The sequence below is a fragment of the Erpetoichthys calabaricus genome, chromosome 10 (genome assembly GCF_900747795.2).
Source record: "Erpetoichthys calabaricus chromosome 10, fErpCal1.3, whole genome shotgun sequence".
Taxonomy (NCBI): Eukaryota; Metazoa; Chordata; class Cladistia; order Polypteriformes; family Polypteridae; genus Erpetoichthys; species Erpetoichthys calabaricus.
The window spans coordinates 146,352,083-146,370,670 of NC_041403.2; the positions used below are offsets into that span (position 1 = coordinate 146,352,083).

The 18,588-nt window shown below is 39.0% G+C and overlaps 1 protein-coding gene across 2 annotated transcripts in view; it reads left to right on the forward strand.

Moving 5' to 3' along the window:
• pabpc1l (poly(A) binding protein, cytoplasmic 1-like) overlaps nt 1-18,588 on the forward strand; it is a 68,942-nt gene that overhangs the window by 42,556 nt on the left and 7,798 nt on the right. For both annotated transcript variants that reach the window (XM_028812030.2, XM_051932567.1), the window contains exons 7-12: nt 3,274-3,411; nt 3,482-3,577; nt 3,745-4,011; nt 8,785-8,872; nt 16,235-16,357; nt 16,522-16,664. In XM_028812030.2, the coding sequence (XP_028667863.1) occupies nt 3,274-3,411; nt 3,482-3,577; nt 3,745-4,011; nt 8,785-8,872; nt 16,235-16,357; nt 16,522-16,664 (855 nt within the window). The remainder of the gene's footprint in view (nt 1-3,273; nt 3,412-3,481; nt 3,578-3,744; nt 4,012-8,784; nt 8,873-16,234; nt 16,358-16,521; nt 16,665-18,588) is intronic.

Here is an 18,588-nt window from a genome sequence, read left to right on the forward strand (position 1 = left end):
TTTAGACTTGTGAAGGAGTGCCCATGTAAACCTTTGATTTAAAGACATAACTTAGTCATTTTATTAGTTAATTGCTGTAAAACTTAAAATTTTAAAACACTCTCAACAGCTACATGTTTAAAATTTACAATGTTTCTATAGGTGAAAAATATATTTGGGTAGCTTCCTCACCTTATTAGTTATAAGACGTTTTTCCAGGATCTGTTGCATTTTGCTTGTATATTGTGCTTTATGCAAAAGGGCACAGGTGGGAAAAAGGGAAAACACTGAGATCTAGCAAGCCCTGTGGAAAAATGTCAGTCAAGTGCCTAATGGAGCTCACCCTAAATTAGTATCTCATTAGTTAATAAATTTAAAAAAAATGTTATTCCAAACTGGTAGGGTGATTGGTAAAACCTCTGCTACCAAAGATAATTGGCCTAAGGGAAGCCTTCTAGCAAACTGTCAGTCTTGGTTCCGCTGGCTTTCAAAACGGTCCCATGCCTACTTAGAAGCGGTGACTCTTTATAGGCTTATTTAGTTTGCAAGCATGACATGTAGCAGTTTGTCCATGGTTGAACTTTGAAATTGTTTCCAAATGTCCGTCCATCCATCCATTTTCCAACCCGCTGAATTTGACTAACATCAGAGAAATGTTTACTATAGCAAGATTGCAAGAATATTTTGAAAAAATCAGACTGCATAAATTGCTCTATCTATTCATTGCTGTAGTTTTGTAGCCTGCTGGGCAAATACAGGAATACCTAGGTGCCAAATTGCTCATGTCATGGTGTGATATGTTCTTGTACCTTCTCAGTCCATGAGCTGAATTATTCAGTATCGAAGTACAGTATACATTTTAAAAGGAAAAGCACATTTTGAGGGCTTTATGCACGTGTGTACTCACATGGACACACTCTGTTAGGCTAAAGTAGTAATGTTGGTCCATCTTAAACACTTTAACACTCTGGTTTAATTTTACTGTTAAGTTGTCCTACACAAAAACCACGTGACTTGTAACACATGAGAAGGGAACACCCTCTTAGAGAAAACTGCAAAAAAAATACCTTGTGGCAGACATGAAGTGGTGATTTTCTGGAAATAAAGCCATCTTAAATATTTGTATAGCATATTTTTTGTATTGTATGTAGTATAATTTTGTTTTTGATGGCACAAGACTGCAGATTCACCAGCTGTCATTTATTTTAATTAACCTTAATTATTTTTTTAGATTTTGGCTGTCCTAATATTTTAATGAAACATTTTAGTAAGACATGTATCAAGGTCGCAGTGGGTAGCGCTGCTGCCTCGCAGTTGGGACACCTGGGGACCTGGGTTCGATTCCCGGGTCCTCCCTGCGCGGAGTTTGCATGTTCTCCCCGTGTCTGCGTGGGTTTCCTCCGGGCGCTCCGGTTTCCTCCCACATTCCACAGACATGCAGGTTAGGTGGATTGGCGATTCTAAATTGGCCCTAGTGTGTGTTTGGTGTGTGGGTGTGTTTGTGTGTGTGTCCTGCGGTGGGTTGGCACCCTGTCCAGGATTGGTTCCTGCCTTGTGCCCTGTGTTGGCTGGGATTGGCTCCAGCAGACCCCCGTGACCCTGTGTTCGGATTCAGCGGGTTGGAAAATGGATGGATGGATGTATCAAGGTAACTGAACCACATTTTAAGAAACAGAAAAAAAAATCAATTTTAATGCAAGGTGTATAGAAGACCCCTATATTGACATGTTCAGTAATATTTGAGTCCTCAAAGGATCTTAGTTTAGCTTGACCACCAAATAAGTGTCCTTCCTGAATGCAGTGGATCAAGGGGTCAGTCTGGCTTTTTGCATTCTGCATCTCTGTCAAGTATGTGTTCAAGATGGAAGGAATTCCTTGTGTTCTACTAAAGTCCCAGCAAAAGGAACCGCTTCCTTTTCCCTTCTATGCTTATAAGCTCTGTAGCTGATTTACATTGTTGCTGGTACAAAAATGGCACAGAACTTAATGAGCTGAAAGTTGTAGAACTTTTTCCCTAGAATGGCAAAATTAAAACCATTGTGGTCTACTAAAACATTGTATATGCAAAATCTCCCAATGAAAGTGTTCAATTGTCACATTTTGTTAATTATAGCCTTTTAAAACCCATTTCTGTACTATAATTGGGAGATCTAATTATACAAAAAATGAATACAAGAGAACTGAGCTATACTCAATACTGCATATCCTTCAGTAAAGTATGGAAGCTGATACAAAGAAACCGAGTGAATTTGATAAGGGTAATATCCATTACCCATCAGGCGTTAAAGGAAACTGTTACATAACATCAGTAATGAATGGTACTGTAAAGATCATTTTTTTTGTATCATTCAATGAGAGGAAAAAGTCAATAGTGCCGTCAGCATAGAAAGAGCTTTTATTCTTCAGTTATTAGGCCTCTAGTCATTTACAGAAAACAGACATTAAGCCAATTGTCACACTTTTTTTTCGTTTTATTTTTAATTTTTTCTGTTTCAGGCCTAAACTAAATGTTTCATTCATGCTTTTCAATTAAACTTATTTGAAAAATCAGTCTTTTCAAAGAGCACATTTTTAAAAATTGACCAAAAAATAAACTAAAATAGCTTTGTAATGGCCATCCAAGTCTTTCAGCCAAAAAAATGGGAGTCCTACATCTGCAATTGTCAATCTTCAAGTCGTGATATTGAAGTTTCAAGTCACGTCTAATGTTTTAATGATTACGTTCAAGCGAGTCGAGTTGCTGGATTTAATAAAGTACAATCGTTAGATTTGACTGTGTGTAGAAAATCTCCAACAACTTGGACAATTTGCCCTGGCTAGAATGAATGTGCTCTTGTAGTTTGCTGGTTTGTAAATCGTGCACCTAGCCCTTTTGAGTTATGTGCTTCCAGTGATTTTGAGCCAGGCTGGTTGGCTGGAGTTCCATAGGGTGGTTATCTCCCCCCATGCTCTGATCTGTTAGTTTCAAGCATTTACAAGATTTAATGCCCATCTATATGTAGTTTCTAATGTTCACTTAACTTTTTTTTTTATTTAAAAAATGTAAGCAGGTCAGTGAGAAAGAAATTAACTACATCAATGGGATATCATTTATATTTATGACTTTAATAAAATACCGATTTTTATAAGATATAAGGTAATTCATGAAAATTACTATCCAGCTTCTGCTTTTTAGATTTTATGAAGATAGGCTTTATTAAATAATGTGAAATGTTTAGTTTTCCTTTTTTATATTTAAATAACTTACAGGGTATATTTATATAACTTGTATGAATGTTTCTTTCCTCACATCAGGCTGTTGAGGCAATGAATGGAAAGGAACTAAATGGTAGAATAATTTATGTTGGAAGGGCTCAGAAGAAATTGGAGAGGCAGGGGGAACTAAAGCGCCGTTTTGAGCAGTTGAAACAGGAGAGAATTCATAGATATCAGGTACGTTCTTTAAACTATTTAATGATTGACTTGAGTAATAGCCTGATAGACAAGTGGTACTTTCTTTCAGGGTGTCAATCTATATGTAAAGAATTTGGATGACGGTATTGATGACGAGAAATTAAGGAAGGAGTTTGCACCCTATGGAACAATTACAAGTGCTAAGGTAAAGTGGTGTTTTTTTTTTGTTTTTTTTTTTAAATGCTTTAGGGTTTCCATTACCTTTTATTTGTTGAACAAAGTGTCTGTGTGGTGTTGTTTTTTTTTTGTTTTTTTTAAATTATGTATTTTTAAAACACCTAAGAGCATTTATCTAAAATGTTTTTAATAAAGGTAATGACTGAGGCTGGGCACAGTAAAGGGTTTGGATTTGTCTGCTTCTCATCGCCTGAAGAGGCTACAAAAGCAGTAACTGAAATGAATGGTCGCATTGTCAGCACTAAGCCACTTTATGTGGCTTTGGCTCAGAGGAAAGAAGAAAGGAAGGCTATTCTGACAAATCAGTACATGCAGAGACTTGCCAGTGTCCGTGCAATGCCTGGCCCAGTCATTGGTGCATACCCGCAGTCTTCAGGATTCTTCATGTCAGCTATTCCACAGGTATCAAGTACACTTTGTCTCAAAAAATGTGCATCTACAGCAGAAATGTATTGCTGAGTTATAAATTTGGTGGTTCTCAACTCGTGGTTGGTGATGGAACACAAAACATGATGAAAATTCTGAGGAGAAACCTTAGTAATGAGGGTTGATGTGACTGAGGAATGGACTTGCATTTGGTGAGCACTGTGAGTAGGTGCCCTTAAAAGGACCATTGTTATATAGTTGCAGTAGACGGACCTGAATTTCTGTTCTTGGTGCGGCTTAACTCCGCCACCTTTTCACACTATACCTCCCCTGATATTACACTCCTGTCTCTCCATTCTAGCTTTGTTCTTCTCTTCAGCATCCACTGCTTGTTCTGATTAGGAGCTTCCCACTGCTCACTTGGGGTTTATGTTGAAGTAGAGCCTCGTAAGTGCTTGTCTTAACAGGTAATGGCTCTCTTTCTATCCATTAAATTCTTTAAACAATGTAATCCACAGCTGTGAGGTTAAAAGTGGCAAACTATTATGATCTGATTTTGTGATTTGTATTGGATGATAGATAAAGCCAATATAAGTAGACAATTTATTTTAAATTTAGTTTTGAACGGTACAGAAACTGTTCTTGCCTGTAAAAGTAGAAAGATTATTAATCCCAAGGGGAAATTCACATATTCCAGCAGCAGCATACTGATACAAAAAACAATATTAAATTAAAGATTGATAACAGTGCAGGTAAAAACAGACAATAACTTTGTATAATGTTAACATTAAACCCCCCAGGGGTTTAATAGAGCCTGCCTTCCTCACCAGTTTGTCCAGGCGTGAGGCGTCCTCCTTAATGCTGCCTCCCCAGCACACCACCGCGTAGAAGAGGGCGCTCGCCACAACCGTCTGATAGAACATCTGCAGAATCTTATTGCAGATGTTGGACGCCAGCCTTCTAAGGAAGTATAACCGGCTCTGTCCTTTCTTGCACAGAGCATCAGTATTGGCAGTCCAGTCTAATTTGTCATCCAGCTGCACTCCCAGGTATTTATAGGTCTGCACCATCTGCACACAGTCACCTTTGATGATCACGGGGTCCATGAGGGGTCTGGGCCTCCTAAAATCCACCACCAGCTCCTTGGTTGTGCTGGTGTTCAGGTGTAGGTGGTTTGAGTTGCACCATTTAACAAAGTCCTTGATTAGGTCCATATACTCCCCCTCCTGTCCACTCCTGATGCAGCCCACGACAGCAGTGTCATCAGCGAACTTTTGCACGTGGCAAGACTGAGTTGTATTGGAAGTCTGATGTATATAGGCTGAACAGGACCGGAGAAAGTACAGTCCCCTGTGGCGCTCCTGTGTTGCTGACCACAATGTCAGACATGCAGTTCCCGAGACGCACATACTGAGGTCTGTCTTTAAGATAGTCCACGATCCATGCCACCACATATGAATCTACTCCCATCTCTGTCAGCTTGTCCCTAAGGAGCAGAGGTTGGATTGTGTTGAAGGCGCTAGAGAAGTCTAGAAACATAATTCTTACAGCACACTCTCTGTCCAAGTGGGAGAGGGATCAGTGTAGCATATAAATGATGGCATCCTCCGCTCCCACCTTCTCTTGATATGTGAACTGCAGAGGGTCGAGGGCATGTTGAACCTGTGGCCTCAGGTGGTGAAGCAGCAGCCTCTCCATGGTCTTCATCACATGTGATGTCAGAGCAACAGGCCGGAAGTCATTCAGCTCACTAGGGCGTGATACCTTTGGGACTGGGGTGATGCAAGATGTTTTCCAAAGATTCTCGACTCTCCCCTGTTCCAGGCTCAGGTTGAAGATGCGCTGTAGAGGATCCCCCAGCTCCGATGCACAGACCTTCAGCAGTCGTGGCAATACTTCATCTGGACCCGCTGCTTTGCTGGCACAAAGTCTCCTCAGCTCTCTGCTCACCTGTGCTGTTGTAATTGTGGGTGGGGATGTCTCTCCTATGCTGGTATCAGCAGAAGGATGTGTGGAGGGTGCAGTACTCCGAGGTGAGAGTGAGTGGGTTAGGGTGGTCAAACCTGTTAAAGAAGTTGTTCATTTGGTTTGCTCTCTTCACGTCTCTCTCGATGGTGGCACCACGCTTCGAGCTGCAGCCAGTGATGATCTTCATCCCATCCCACACTTCCTTCATGCTGTTATTCTGCAACTTCTGCTCCAGCTTTCTCCTGTACTGGTCCTTCACCGCCCTGAGCTCATGCTGATCACCGCCTTTAAAAGCCCTTTTCTTCTGGTTCAAAAGGCCCTTGATGTCACTTGTAATCCATGGCTTGTGGTTAGCATAGCAGCGTACAGTTCTTACTGGAACTACAATGTCCATACAGAAGTTGATGTAGTCAGTAGTGCAGTCAACAACCTCCTCAATGTTCTCACTATGTGATCCCTGCAGGATATCCCAGTCTGTAGTTCCAAAGCATTCTCTCAGCCTTCTCTGCCTCAGGGGACCACTTCCTGAATGAGCGTGTGGTTGTAGGTAGGACCCTCACTCTTGGTTTGTAGTGAGGCTGAAGCAGGACCAGGTTATTGATCTGCTTTCCCAAGCGCAGGCAGCGGGGTGGCGCTGTATGCGTCTTTAACGTTTGCATACAGTAAATCAATAGTCTTATTTCCCCAGGTGTTACAGTCCACTTACTGGGAGAAGGCAGGTAATGTTTTGTCCAGCATCACATGGTTAGTCTCCAGCGATTAGCACAAGCGCCTCAGGGTACTGTGTTTGTAACTTAGCAACAGCAGAATGGATGATGTCACTCGCTGTCTCCATGTCCGCCCGAGGAGGGATGTAAACAATAACAACAACGTTTCCAAACTCTCTGGGCAAGTAATAGGGACGCAAACTTACGGCCAACAGTTCAGTGTACCTGCAGCAAGTGGAGACTTTGACGTTAACATGTCCAGAGTTACACCACCGTGTACCAACATAGAGAGCGAGTCCTCCTCCTTTGTGCTTCCCGCAGGTACTTGCATCTCTATCCGCTCTAACTGTGCTAAACCCGGGTAGCTCCACGTTAGCATCTGGGATGGTGGTAGTTAGCCACGTTTCGCAAAAACACAACAAACTACATTCTCTGTAGGTTCTGACATTTTTCACCAGCGCAGCCAGTTCGTCGATCTTATTTGAGATTGAGTTCACATTTCCCAGAATCACAGAAGGCGTAAAACGCCACTTTCTCGCAAGCCGCTTCATTTTTAGCTTAGTGCCGGCTCTGCTGCCACGATACCGCCGCCTTACCTTGTCTGGTAAATAGGGAACCACACCAGCACTGGCATTTGTTCTCAGCGCTCAAAGTTGAGTACTTGAATAGACGAGTCTCAGCGTGTAAAAATTCATGCCCACGTTGTAAAAGTAAGTGTGTCCAGGGAATGAATCCACATAAAATAGTGACAGGAGTGAGCAATAAAAAAAGAGATAAATAAAAGTAGAAAAATAGTCATACACGGAGCTGCTGAAAAGGCTGCCACTCTCGGAGGCACCTGAGTCATGATATGAAGTACTACTTTTAATCAGAATTAACATGTATAGTGTTCACTGTACAAGTTTTGCATGTTATGTATGGAAATTAGGCTTTCAATTTTTTACATATTAATCCACACTACAGTACTTGCATAATATCTTTAGACATTTGTTACATAAGAAAATCTAAACACATACCTACACCTCCACAAGCTGTCAGTAATCATTCATTAAAATTCTAAAATACAATACAAATAAATATGGATGGATGAGCATTACTTTTAGTTGTTTGTGCCTAATCAGGGTTCAGTACTTTAAATTTAGGACTTGAACATATTGTGGCATTTCAAAAACATTAAATTCCTGGAGAGGATTCAAAAACAAAAAAGTAGCAATCTACTGTTAAGTATTTGCTTTGATTTTGATAGGCCTACTGTTCTCAAATGATGCTGTATTACCACTGCTCGCAGTAACCAAGATCCTGCTTTACTCAATTTATATTAGTAGGGGGGGCACCAGATGGTGTAATGTTTTGGGGTGTGGCCTTGGCTTAAAATTTTGTAACCACTGCAATTAACTGTTTACATTTAAATGAATGATGCTTGTATCAAGATGTTAGTTTACTATTTATCCTTTTATATAACCCATCAAAATATATCAGGTGGAAAGTGTGCTTCATATTTCTGCATATCCAAGATGCTTCAAACAGAAGGTCAAACTAATGTTGAATGCAGTTGTTGCTTACATAAATGTACTGTCAAGGCCAAAGGGTAGATGATGAGTAAGCAGGACTTGTGAGCAGTAAAGGTGTGTTTTTAATTCAAAGGCTAGCTTTTGTTTGTCTTCACTGCTGAATGCAAAACAATTTGAAAAATTGGTTTAACAGCATTTTGGGTAGATTCATGTGTTTGGAATGTTGTCAGGGTATGACTAGACAACTGACATTTTCATTATGCAAAACAAATATTTCGATATAATTTGCTACTGTTCTTGTTTGTACACATTTAAGGCAGTTTAAGTCACTTTGTATTTGTTCTTAAGCAAAATCGGTATTTAATATCCTGTTTTGATAAAGAATAATTAAACATATTAAACTAAAAAAGGTGGTGCTTCAAAGCCTTTCAATTTCTGGAATACATTTTGCCACAAAAAAGATTGAAAGCCTCTGCTATAGACGCAATTACATATTTTTGTTTATAATACAGTTGATAGAATGCCCATACATTCTCTGCTTTTACAATTACAGATTGAGTTATAGGAATTGATTTTAATACTGTATGTCAGGTTTGTTTTTGTTTTTTTTTTTCTTCTTGCAGACTCCGAACAAGCCTTTTTATGCTCCAAATGCAGTTACCCAAATCAGACCTGCACCACGCTGGATTGCTCAGCCACCCCGTCCCCATGGTGTGTAAAGTGTATAAATATTTCAGTAACTTGCACGTATTTTCTCAAAATATTTTGTCTGGTGTCTGCACAGTTCATTTTTGTTAGATTTTCAATTTAATTTAAGCTGCATTTGGTAATGAATTTTCTGTTGACACAGTCAATCTTTACAGAAAAATTGGTTTAAATCCGACAATTAGGCTCAAGTGTTGAGCTTTCCACTTTGTGACCAAATCCCAGTTAAAAGCTGGTGCAACTGAAAGGGTTCGTATAAGTAATGCTAAGGCTTTTTTAATTTGTGAAATGACATTCAGTATAGAAATGCTGATTCATAGTAAATTGAAAGTTTATAGGTTTCAAAGAGAAATTGTAGTGTTAGAGTACACTAACAGTAATGAACAGAAATCGCAGTATATTAAATTGCATTGGCACTAGTCTCGAAGTAGGAGAATTTCTGTAATCTGTTTAAATCTATACATTAAAATATCAGATTTTTTATTAGGAAGATATGTTCTAAAATTTGACAACTAGTAGGAAAAGGGCTACTGGTTGTATTCTGTGGAACTTCGTGATTTAATTGGCATTATGGTGGTAGAATTTTGTAGGTTGACCATGGAATTGCACAAAGTGTGTATGTTTGTTTGGTCAAGCTGCTGGCTGTCATGAATATCCAAATAGTGGAAACTCATTTAGACTTTTTGTTAATTTAAAAAAATAAATTAATGTACCATATATACTCTAATATATAAGCAGTTTTTCAGCACCCAAAATGTTTTGAAAAACGTCACCCTCGGCTTATATTCGAGTCCGGTCTTGCTGCCCCCTGGTATACGAACAAGCCAGTTTCCCTTTTGGTTCAGTCTCTGCCTGTGCATTCTCTGTGCAGCGAGAGAGAGCGTGAGAAACACGTGCGCGCGTACACACACACACACGAGTGAGAGAGAGAGATGACCATATTTTTGTTGACCCTCTTCTCCACTTACAGAGCTAGTTTACTGTTTTTCTTTGAAATAAATACTCGCACATTTAACCTACTGATGCCTCAATTAATGTATGGTAATTTTATTGGTATTTATTTTGATTATTGAAACTTACCAGTAGCTGCTGCATTTCCCACCCTAGGCTTATACTGGAGTGAATAAGTTTTTTCCAGTTTTTGTAGGTAAAATTAGGTACCTCGGTTTATATTCGGCATATACTCGAGTATATACGGTAAGTAACATACAGAATTAGATATTTAAGTTGAGCTAACTTTTAGCTTGATTTCTGTTCTTTCAATGGTTTTTTCCACTCCTTTCCCCAGCAGACAGCAACTGGGAGCCTATTAAAATGAATGTGCGTAAGCATAATAAGTTTTGGAAGTGTTTGCACAAAGCTGTAACACGCATTCAAAATGTAGAGTCTGACTGAATTGCATATACCAAGTTAGATCACAGTAGATGACTGAAACATGGATAATCCTATCCAAATTGTACTAACCAAATACTGAACAAGTTCCATACAAGGGAGTTTTTCCTTTTACTTTGGGTTGTAATGTTCTTCAGTCGCCTGGTTCCAATCCTTTTTCTTTTTTTGTAGTTCACATTGTGAAACAACTTCTCTGAAATTAAAGCTAGCTCCAACCTTAAAACAGTCTTCAAAACTTAAACACAGCTTATGTGAATATTTGTATATATTAATAGACTATTATATGAATTTAATATTAAATATCATACTATGAATACTTTATGGCATTTCATCATGAAAGTACACTGCTCAGGGGAAAAAAAAATTAAGGGAACAGTTAAATCACACCGGATCTCGATGAGCAAATATTCAAGTGGAAAATCTTTACTGAATAATACTGTGAGAACAAAATGTGACAATGGGTGGGTGATTTTGGTTTTCATTGACCATCGAGTGATTGGTTCAACATCACACCGAAAATCGGTGTCAAAAACTGAAATCACAGCCTGATCCAACTTGAGTGAATTTCATCACGGCAACTCATAATGTGACTCAGTAGTGTGTATAGCCCCCATGTACCTGTATGCACTCCCGACAACGTCTGGGGATCTCCTCCCAGACCTGAATCAGGACATCAATGAGCTCCTGGACAGTCTGTGATGCTACTTGGCAGTGTCTGATGGCACCAATACATAATGTCGGAGGTTCTCGGATGGATTCAGAGGGAACATGCAGTTTAGTCAGTATCATCATTGCCTTCATCATCCAGGACCTGCCTATACACTCTGTCCAGATGAGGTCAGGCATTTGTACTACATCAGGAGGAACCCAGGGCTCACTGCAACAGAGTAAGCTCAGGCATTGGCTAAGGATTTCATCACGGTGCCTAACTGGTACCAGACACTTATGGAGTCTGTTTCTGATAGTTGGGCCAGAAATATGCACACCAGTAATCAGCTGAAGGTCATTTTGTAGGGCTCAGGTAGTGCTCTTGTTTCTCCTTGCACAAAGGAGGAGGTACCAGTCCTGCTGCTGTGTTGGTGCTCTTCTGTGGCTCTGTCCAGCTGTCTGTGTAATGGTCCAGCTCTCCTTGTGTAACTGCCCATCTCCTGGTATCTCCTTAAAGTTCTTGAGACTGTACTGGAAGACACAGCAAACATTCTTGCGATGGCATGTGTGGATATGCCATCCTGGAGGAGTTAGACTACCTTTGCAACCTGAATCGACTCCAGGTACTGCCTCATGCTACCAGTAGTGACAAGGATGCTAGCAAAATGCAAAACTAGAAAAGTATCCGTCAAAGGATAAGGAGAAAACAATTGTCTGTGGCCACCTCCTGCTAAATTCCCTTTTTGGGAGTTGTCGTGCAGTTCCAGTGCACCTGTTGTCACTTTCATTTTCATCAAAGCCTGTGAAGCTGGTTCACAATCACTTATGCTTCCTAACTGGACAGATTAATATCCCTGAAGCTTAATTGACTTGGTGTTAGACTGTGATGATTAAATGTTCCTCTAATTTTTTTTTTTAGCAGTGTATAACCTGTTACAGTATTACAGATGTTTAAGAACCTGTAATGTTGGATTAACTAGTTTTTATTGTTTCTAGTAGATAGGTTTGTGTTTTCTGCTCAATTCCAAGAAACCAAAGTCCCATCTTATGTTGATTAGGGCAGTGGTGCTTTACATATCCAATATTCTTTTATTTGGAATGGAACAAGCCAAAAATGTTACCATTCCACTCATTTTTCATTTACCTGCTGTGGTGCAGACAGGAAACAGTACAAGTTTCCCAGAAGTGCATTTCATGTGACTACACCTCTAACATCAATTGTATAAAATAAAAAGTAATGGCACATTTCCATCGGCAGAGAAGCACATCTCTACAGTCATACCCACAAAAACCATAACCTAATACATCTTAAGTAAACCTAAAAATTTAGTGGAACACAGCATATGTTTGCATACATTTTCACTGTTAACGTCAAACATTTTTCAATTTAAAAAAAAAAAAAAATTATTTATTAGTAAAGTAAAACCGTATATATACAAGTAAAACAATTTGTATTAAAAAATATGTAAATGTGGGTATAATTTTACTTCATGGAATATGTACATAAAGTGCTAGTGGCACGATGAACTGATTTTAAAACTCTCCATAATCTGCTGTGTGTTTTTTCCCTCTTTAGCCAAATTGAAATATTTTAACTCAATTGAAATTGCATTCATTGTAGTGTTTTTCAAACAACTTGAATACAAAGTACACCGCCAGAATTGTTTTGAACAGTGGGCTTTTATTGCAAAGACAGGAGCACTGATTGAACAGAAGTAGTTCCAAGTAGACCACAAAGAACACATGCAATGTAAACACAGGTGAATGTTGCAATATAAATACAAAATTTTAATGTAGGCTATGAAATAGAGTAAAATGGGCTATTTGACTACAGATGTTAAAGTAACAAGTACATAATAAGTTAACCATTTGAAATTGCTATTACTTGTTCACATCTTTTAAAGTGAAAAGGCAAGTCACCCCTTAGTACCAGCAATGGCAGTTATGCAGAGAATTGTGCCATTCAGCTGGGGATGCTGTTTGGGACAGTGCTGTCCAGGAAGTCAAATCACTGGCCTAAATGTTGTGTTGTCTTAAGGTTCGAAATTAATTCTTTAGCCAATCTTATTAACAATAATAGAGGAATACAGGCTTCTCATTGGTAAAATAATGACCCTCCTTGGTCTGGTGTAGTATGAAATGGAAAAGGCAAGACACTGGAATTTTGCCCCTAATCCCATTGCACAGATTCTGACAGCTCTACATTTCTCAGCAGCGCTGCCAGGTCCAAATCTGTGCCTGTGGTGACAAGTTTACTTAAGGAAGGGTTGAAAGGAATTTTGTCTTGTTTCACATCCTGGAGTAATATCCCTGATGATCAGCCTCTTAGCTCACCGAGTGTACTGGTTACAGGTACAAAGATGTCCAAGTGCATTCCCTGTATCTTTTTATTGCACACATAAGCTGGTCCTTGCTTGATGGTTTTGCAGTATGCATAATGTACTGCATCCTTGACGGCCACTTCAGCTCAGTAAGATTAAGATCTGGAGACCTGTAGAAACAAGGGGCTTTTCACCTTTATACAGTATTACTTACTGTATATCCTCCGCTTGCTTGTGGATTAGCTGTTTTAACTGTTTTAAGATGTAAAAGACCCCACCCACATGATAGATAGATAGATAGATAGATACGTCATTAATCCCAAGGGGAAATTCACATTCTCCAGCAGCAGCATACTGATACAAAAAAAACAAAATTAAATTAAATTAGATTGATAATAATGCAGGTAAAAACAGACAATAACTTTTTATAATGTTAACGTCCACCCCTCCGGGTGGAAATGAAGAGTCGCATAGTTTGGGGGAGGAACGATTTTCTCAGTCTGTCAGTGGAGCAGGACATTGACAGCAGTCTGTCGCTGAAGCTGCTCTTCTGTTTGGAGATGACACTGTTTAGTGGATGTAGTGGATTCTCCATAATTGATAGGAGCCTGCTCCGCGCCCGTCGCTCTGCCACAGATGTTAAACTGTCCAGCTCCATGCCAACAATAGAGCCTGCCTTCCTCACCAGTTTGTCCAGGCGTGAGGCGTCTTTCTTCTTAATGCTGCCTCCCCAGCACACCACCGTGTAGAAGAGGGCGCTCGCCACAACCGTCTGGTAGAACATCTGCAGCATCTTATTGCAGATGTTGAAGGACGCCAGCCTTCTAAGGAAGTATAGCCGGCTCTGTCCTTTCTTACACAGAGCATCAGTATTGGCGGTCCAGTCTAATTTATAATCCAGCTGCACTCCCAGGTATTTATAGATCTGCACCATCTGCACACAGTCACCTCTGATGATCACGGGGTCCATGAGGGGTCTGGGCCTCCTAAAATCCACCACCAGCTCCTTGATTTTGCTGGTGTTCAGGTGTTAGGTGGTTTGAGTCGCACCTTTTAACAAAGTCATTGATTAGGTCCCTATACTCCTCCTGCCCACTCCTGATGCAGCCCACGATAGCAGTGTCGTCAGCGAAATTTTGCACGTGGCAGGACTGTGAGTTATATTGAAAGTCTGATGTATATAGGCTGAACAGGACCGGAGAAAGTACAGTCCCCTGTGGTGCTTCTGTGTTGCTGACCACAATGTCAGACGTGCAGTTCCCAAGACGCACATACTGAGGTCTGTCTTTAAGATAGTCCACGATCCATGCCACCAGGTATGAATCTACTCCCATCTCTGTCAGCTTGTCCCTAAGGAGCATAGGTTGGATTGTGTTGAAGGCGCTAGAGAAGTCTAGAAACATAATTCTTACAGCACTACTGCCTCTGTCCAAGTGGGAGAGGGATCGGTGTAGGATATAGATGATGGCATCGTCCGCTCCCACCGTCTCCTGATATGCAAACTGCAGAGAGTCGAGGGTGTGTTGAACCTGTGGCCTCAGGTGATGAAGCAGCAGCCTCTCCATGGTCTTCACATGGGCACAGGTATATTACTTTGAAAGGCAAATCCAGAAACTTTGTGTTTTGAATCTTTGTTGTATTTCTGATATGCCTTCTGTTAAATATTTGTGAAATGATAAACAATAAGTGACTGTTAGATTCAAGTGGCCTCCTTCACAAAGTTCAGTAATCTTGAATGAAAATATAATGCTGATTGCTGATAAAGTAATACTAAGAAAGGTGCTTGTCCCTAGCTCATATCAGTGTAGAGGTGTTGCTTGTCATCCGTAAGAATAAAAGTGACAAAACTGCTGAGTAAGGATTTTGACTCCCTACTGTCAGCAGGAATGGGCAAGGGCCAACAGGTTATCAACACATAATTTGAAATGGGTTTCATTCATACTTCAACAGGAAACAAGCAGTCAAAGCGAAACTGAATCTTTACTCCTCCTATCATTATGGGTCATCATTTGTGAATTTCCAGTTGGGATTAATAGTCTCTCTCTCTCTATTAGATAGAGATAGATAAAAATGCACTATCTCTCTATCTTTGACTGACTGACTATGCAGAAAGAATTGCCATATTTAAAGGGCACTATAGAGAATTGAATAGTATTGCTGCAGTTTCCATGTTTTTGGTAAGGTGGATTCTTCACTAAAATTGCAGGTGACATTTACTTGGCCTAAATGTACAGTAGGGTACACTACTGAAATTTATTGGCTAACCTGCCACGTTGTCGCCAGTGATGCAAAAAAGAAAATGCGCCTTTCAGTTTTATGGTTTTACATACTCCTGGAAAGTACTGACCATCTTTATTTGGGGAATAAAATAACATATAGCACATTTACTTTATCCCCATAGAGTACTTGTTAAATATTATAGTCCTCTGCTACACACATGGGAGCATGGGAAGTTTTCTACAGTAAACTATCATTGAACTGGGCTGCATTCATATACAGTCTAACACAGGAGTCTTTTAATGTGACCCAGCATGATTCAGACATTGAATTCCCAATGACCATTTAAGCTCTACATGTGCTATAGATATTGAATATATAAATTATAGTTCTTTATTCTTTAAATGGGACATATTTAGTTCCCCAAAACTTTGTGTCTTTGAGTGATGAACTGCCTAGTTTTCTCTTCTAGGACTGGAATTTTTATCTGTGCACTATATTTGCAGGAATTGGTAAATGTCCTGGATCATTGATTTATTTATTTTAAAAATAAAATTCAGACTCATTGAAACTTAGACCATGTTCGTTCAGATGGTTGTATTACAATTTGCAATTGTAGCTTTATTAGTTTCCAGATTAATTAAAATCATTTAATTTTTATGTAAATTTAAGCAATTTATTTCTGAAAATTTCTTAAAAGCACTTCATATTACTCTTCTGCACATGCTGGTAAGTTATATTATCACTCTATTTTACAGTTATGCTTTGATTCTTTACCCCCGTTAAACAGCATATCAAGCACCTGGGCCTTTAGTGAGAGCAACTGTTACAAGGCGACCTTCAACTCCTATTAGCACTATGAGGCAGGCATCTACACAAGCTCCCCGTGTCATAAGTAACACACAGAGAATGGGTAGGTATGTTTAATAATCTCTGGAGAAACTGAAGCATGTCATCCTGTGGTGTTTTTTTTTTTTTTCTCCTCCTTCTTCCAAACTTCTTATTGGGATATCTTTGAAAGCTTGTTATCTGTATCATATTCAAAAATACCTATAAACATTTAGTTTACTTTTTCAGCCAATATAGGAACACAGACAACTGGTGGGCGTTCTGCTGTAGGCACTCCAATGGTACGAGGCATTAATCAGTACAAGTATTCTCCAGGAGTTAGGAATGTACAACATATTCTGACAGTTCCTACACCAGTGGCTACACAACCAGTAAGTACCAGTACTGCTTTAAAATTCAAAAATACATTTCAATATTTCATGTGCAAGTCGATATGAAAACTTATATATAATAATATAAAAAATTGGTGATGGAAATTAGTTTTTAATTGTTGGTAACCAGCAGTGGTTGTGAAGAGATGCAGTGCATAGATTAGTTTTAGCTCAGGGTATTTTTGGCAAAAATCTATAAAATTTGTAATCCATACCAGCTTGGTGTGTGGTTTTTTTTTTTTTTTTTTTGCCATCCCTGTTTTATGTGAATTTAAATTACTCTAAAAGTGCTCATTTTAAGTTGTTAACTTGCTATGCATTTAAAGTTGTAGTTAATGGGACTCCATTGCTTTATGTGTTAAGTGTTAAATTTATGTTCTCAAAACTTAAGATTCAACATTGAGTGGACTATGCAACTGCTGCTGCATGAGTTTGAGAGTATTTTCAAATGTGTCATGTTTTGAAAAGCTCTTACCCTTCTAGAAATGTGTTGGCTGTTACTTTGGCTTTGAGGAGTGAAGCAGAAAACATTTTTGTTCTCCTTTGTTTATTATAAATAAGCGCTTTATAACATTTTTTGGACTTTTTATTTAAGCTACAGTTGTGTGTATGGATTTATTTTTTTAAATAGTCTCTTTCCTTTGAAGAGCATTTTGATATATTTTGGACACTTGCATTTTTCTACTTTAAGAAGCGTCACACTGTTTTCGCCATTTTTAGTGCACTGAATTATACCATTAGGTCAGGGTGGTATGGTCGAAAGTGTTATCCCCATATATATTTCCATATCATTTTATACCAATTATTCATTTCCTGGTGCTCAGTTTGAACCTAGAAGTAACCAAAAAAGTTATGGTGTAATATACTGTACTAAATCTGATTTTTGGGATGCTCTGTACTGAAAACACAATCTTTGGGGAGCTGGTGGCAGGGATGCACAGCACCTTTTTGGCTAGAAGAATCACTCTGTAAAAGATGATTTGTGGATCATCCACTGGGATGGACAAAATTACTAGCTATAGTTAACATGAGATTAATTAGCACAGCAGTGATAATTATTGCCGTATACATTAAATGGTTTATGTTCTCAACAATAGATTACTTTTTCAATTAGACCACAATTCAGGAGAATGCACAGACAATCCGAAGAATCCACCAAAGCTTGTGTTTTTATTTTAAGGAAATAAAGAATTAACACACATTTAAAAAAAAAAAAAACCACAAAAACTAGAATACAAACGTGGTAATCTATTGCACTTACATATTTGATCTTAGGAATACGTAACCTAAAATTTACAGTAAATAAGTTGAAAGCTCTGAGACATCTATAAAATAACATTATATGATGTGTGTATATAGACGCATTTTAATATAGTAAGAAATCACAAAAGAGATTATGGAGTTTTGGATTATCAGATTGTAAGGCGAACATTGTATGTTATGACAAAACCAAAAAAGGTTAACATTCTGGTCACTTTTTTGAGATACAAGTCAACAGTCACTGTCCCAAGATGGCGGAAGAGGCGGGCTCAAGGGTTTCTGACCCAGAAGTGAAGTCACTGGTGCTGCCGTCTATCAGATCAGTCAGTGAACATGGAGAAGCATTAGGCAACAGTGCCAACCTTTGACTCCTGGAGGAAATGCAATTTGACCCGACAAGTTGCCTCACAAGCCCCAGTACCTCAAAAGTGCATTGTGTAGTAAGGTTAAGTCCAGTAAATAGCGGAGATAGTTTCATTATAGAGTGTAATGAGAAACTGAGTTAATTTAGTTTTTAGTTTCAAATGGAAACATGATCAGTTTAAAACGCTATAGAGAGTAATTATTTTAACATTAGATGACATAAACCTTAAAGTACTTCAGGGAGTAGGATTAGAGATAAACAAATGACATGCCCATTCGAAAAATATTTTCTTAATACTCA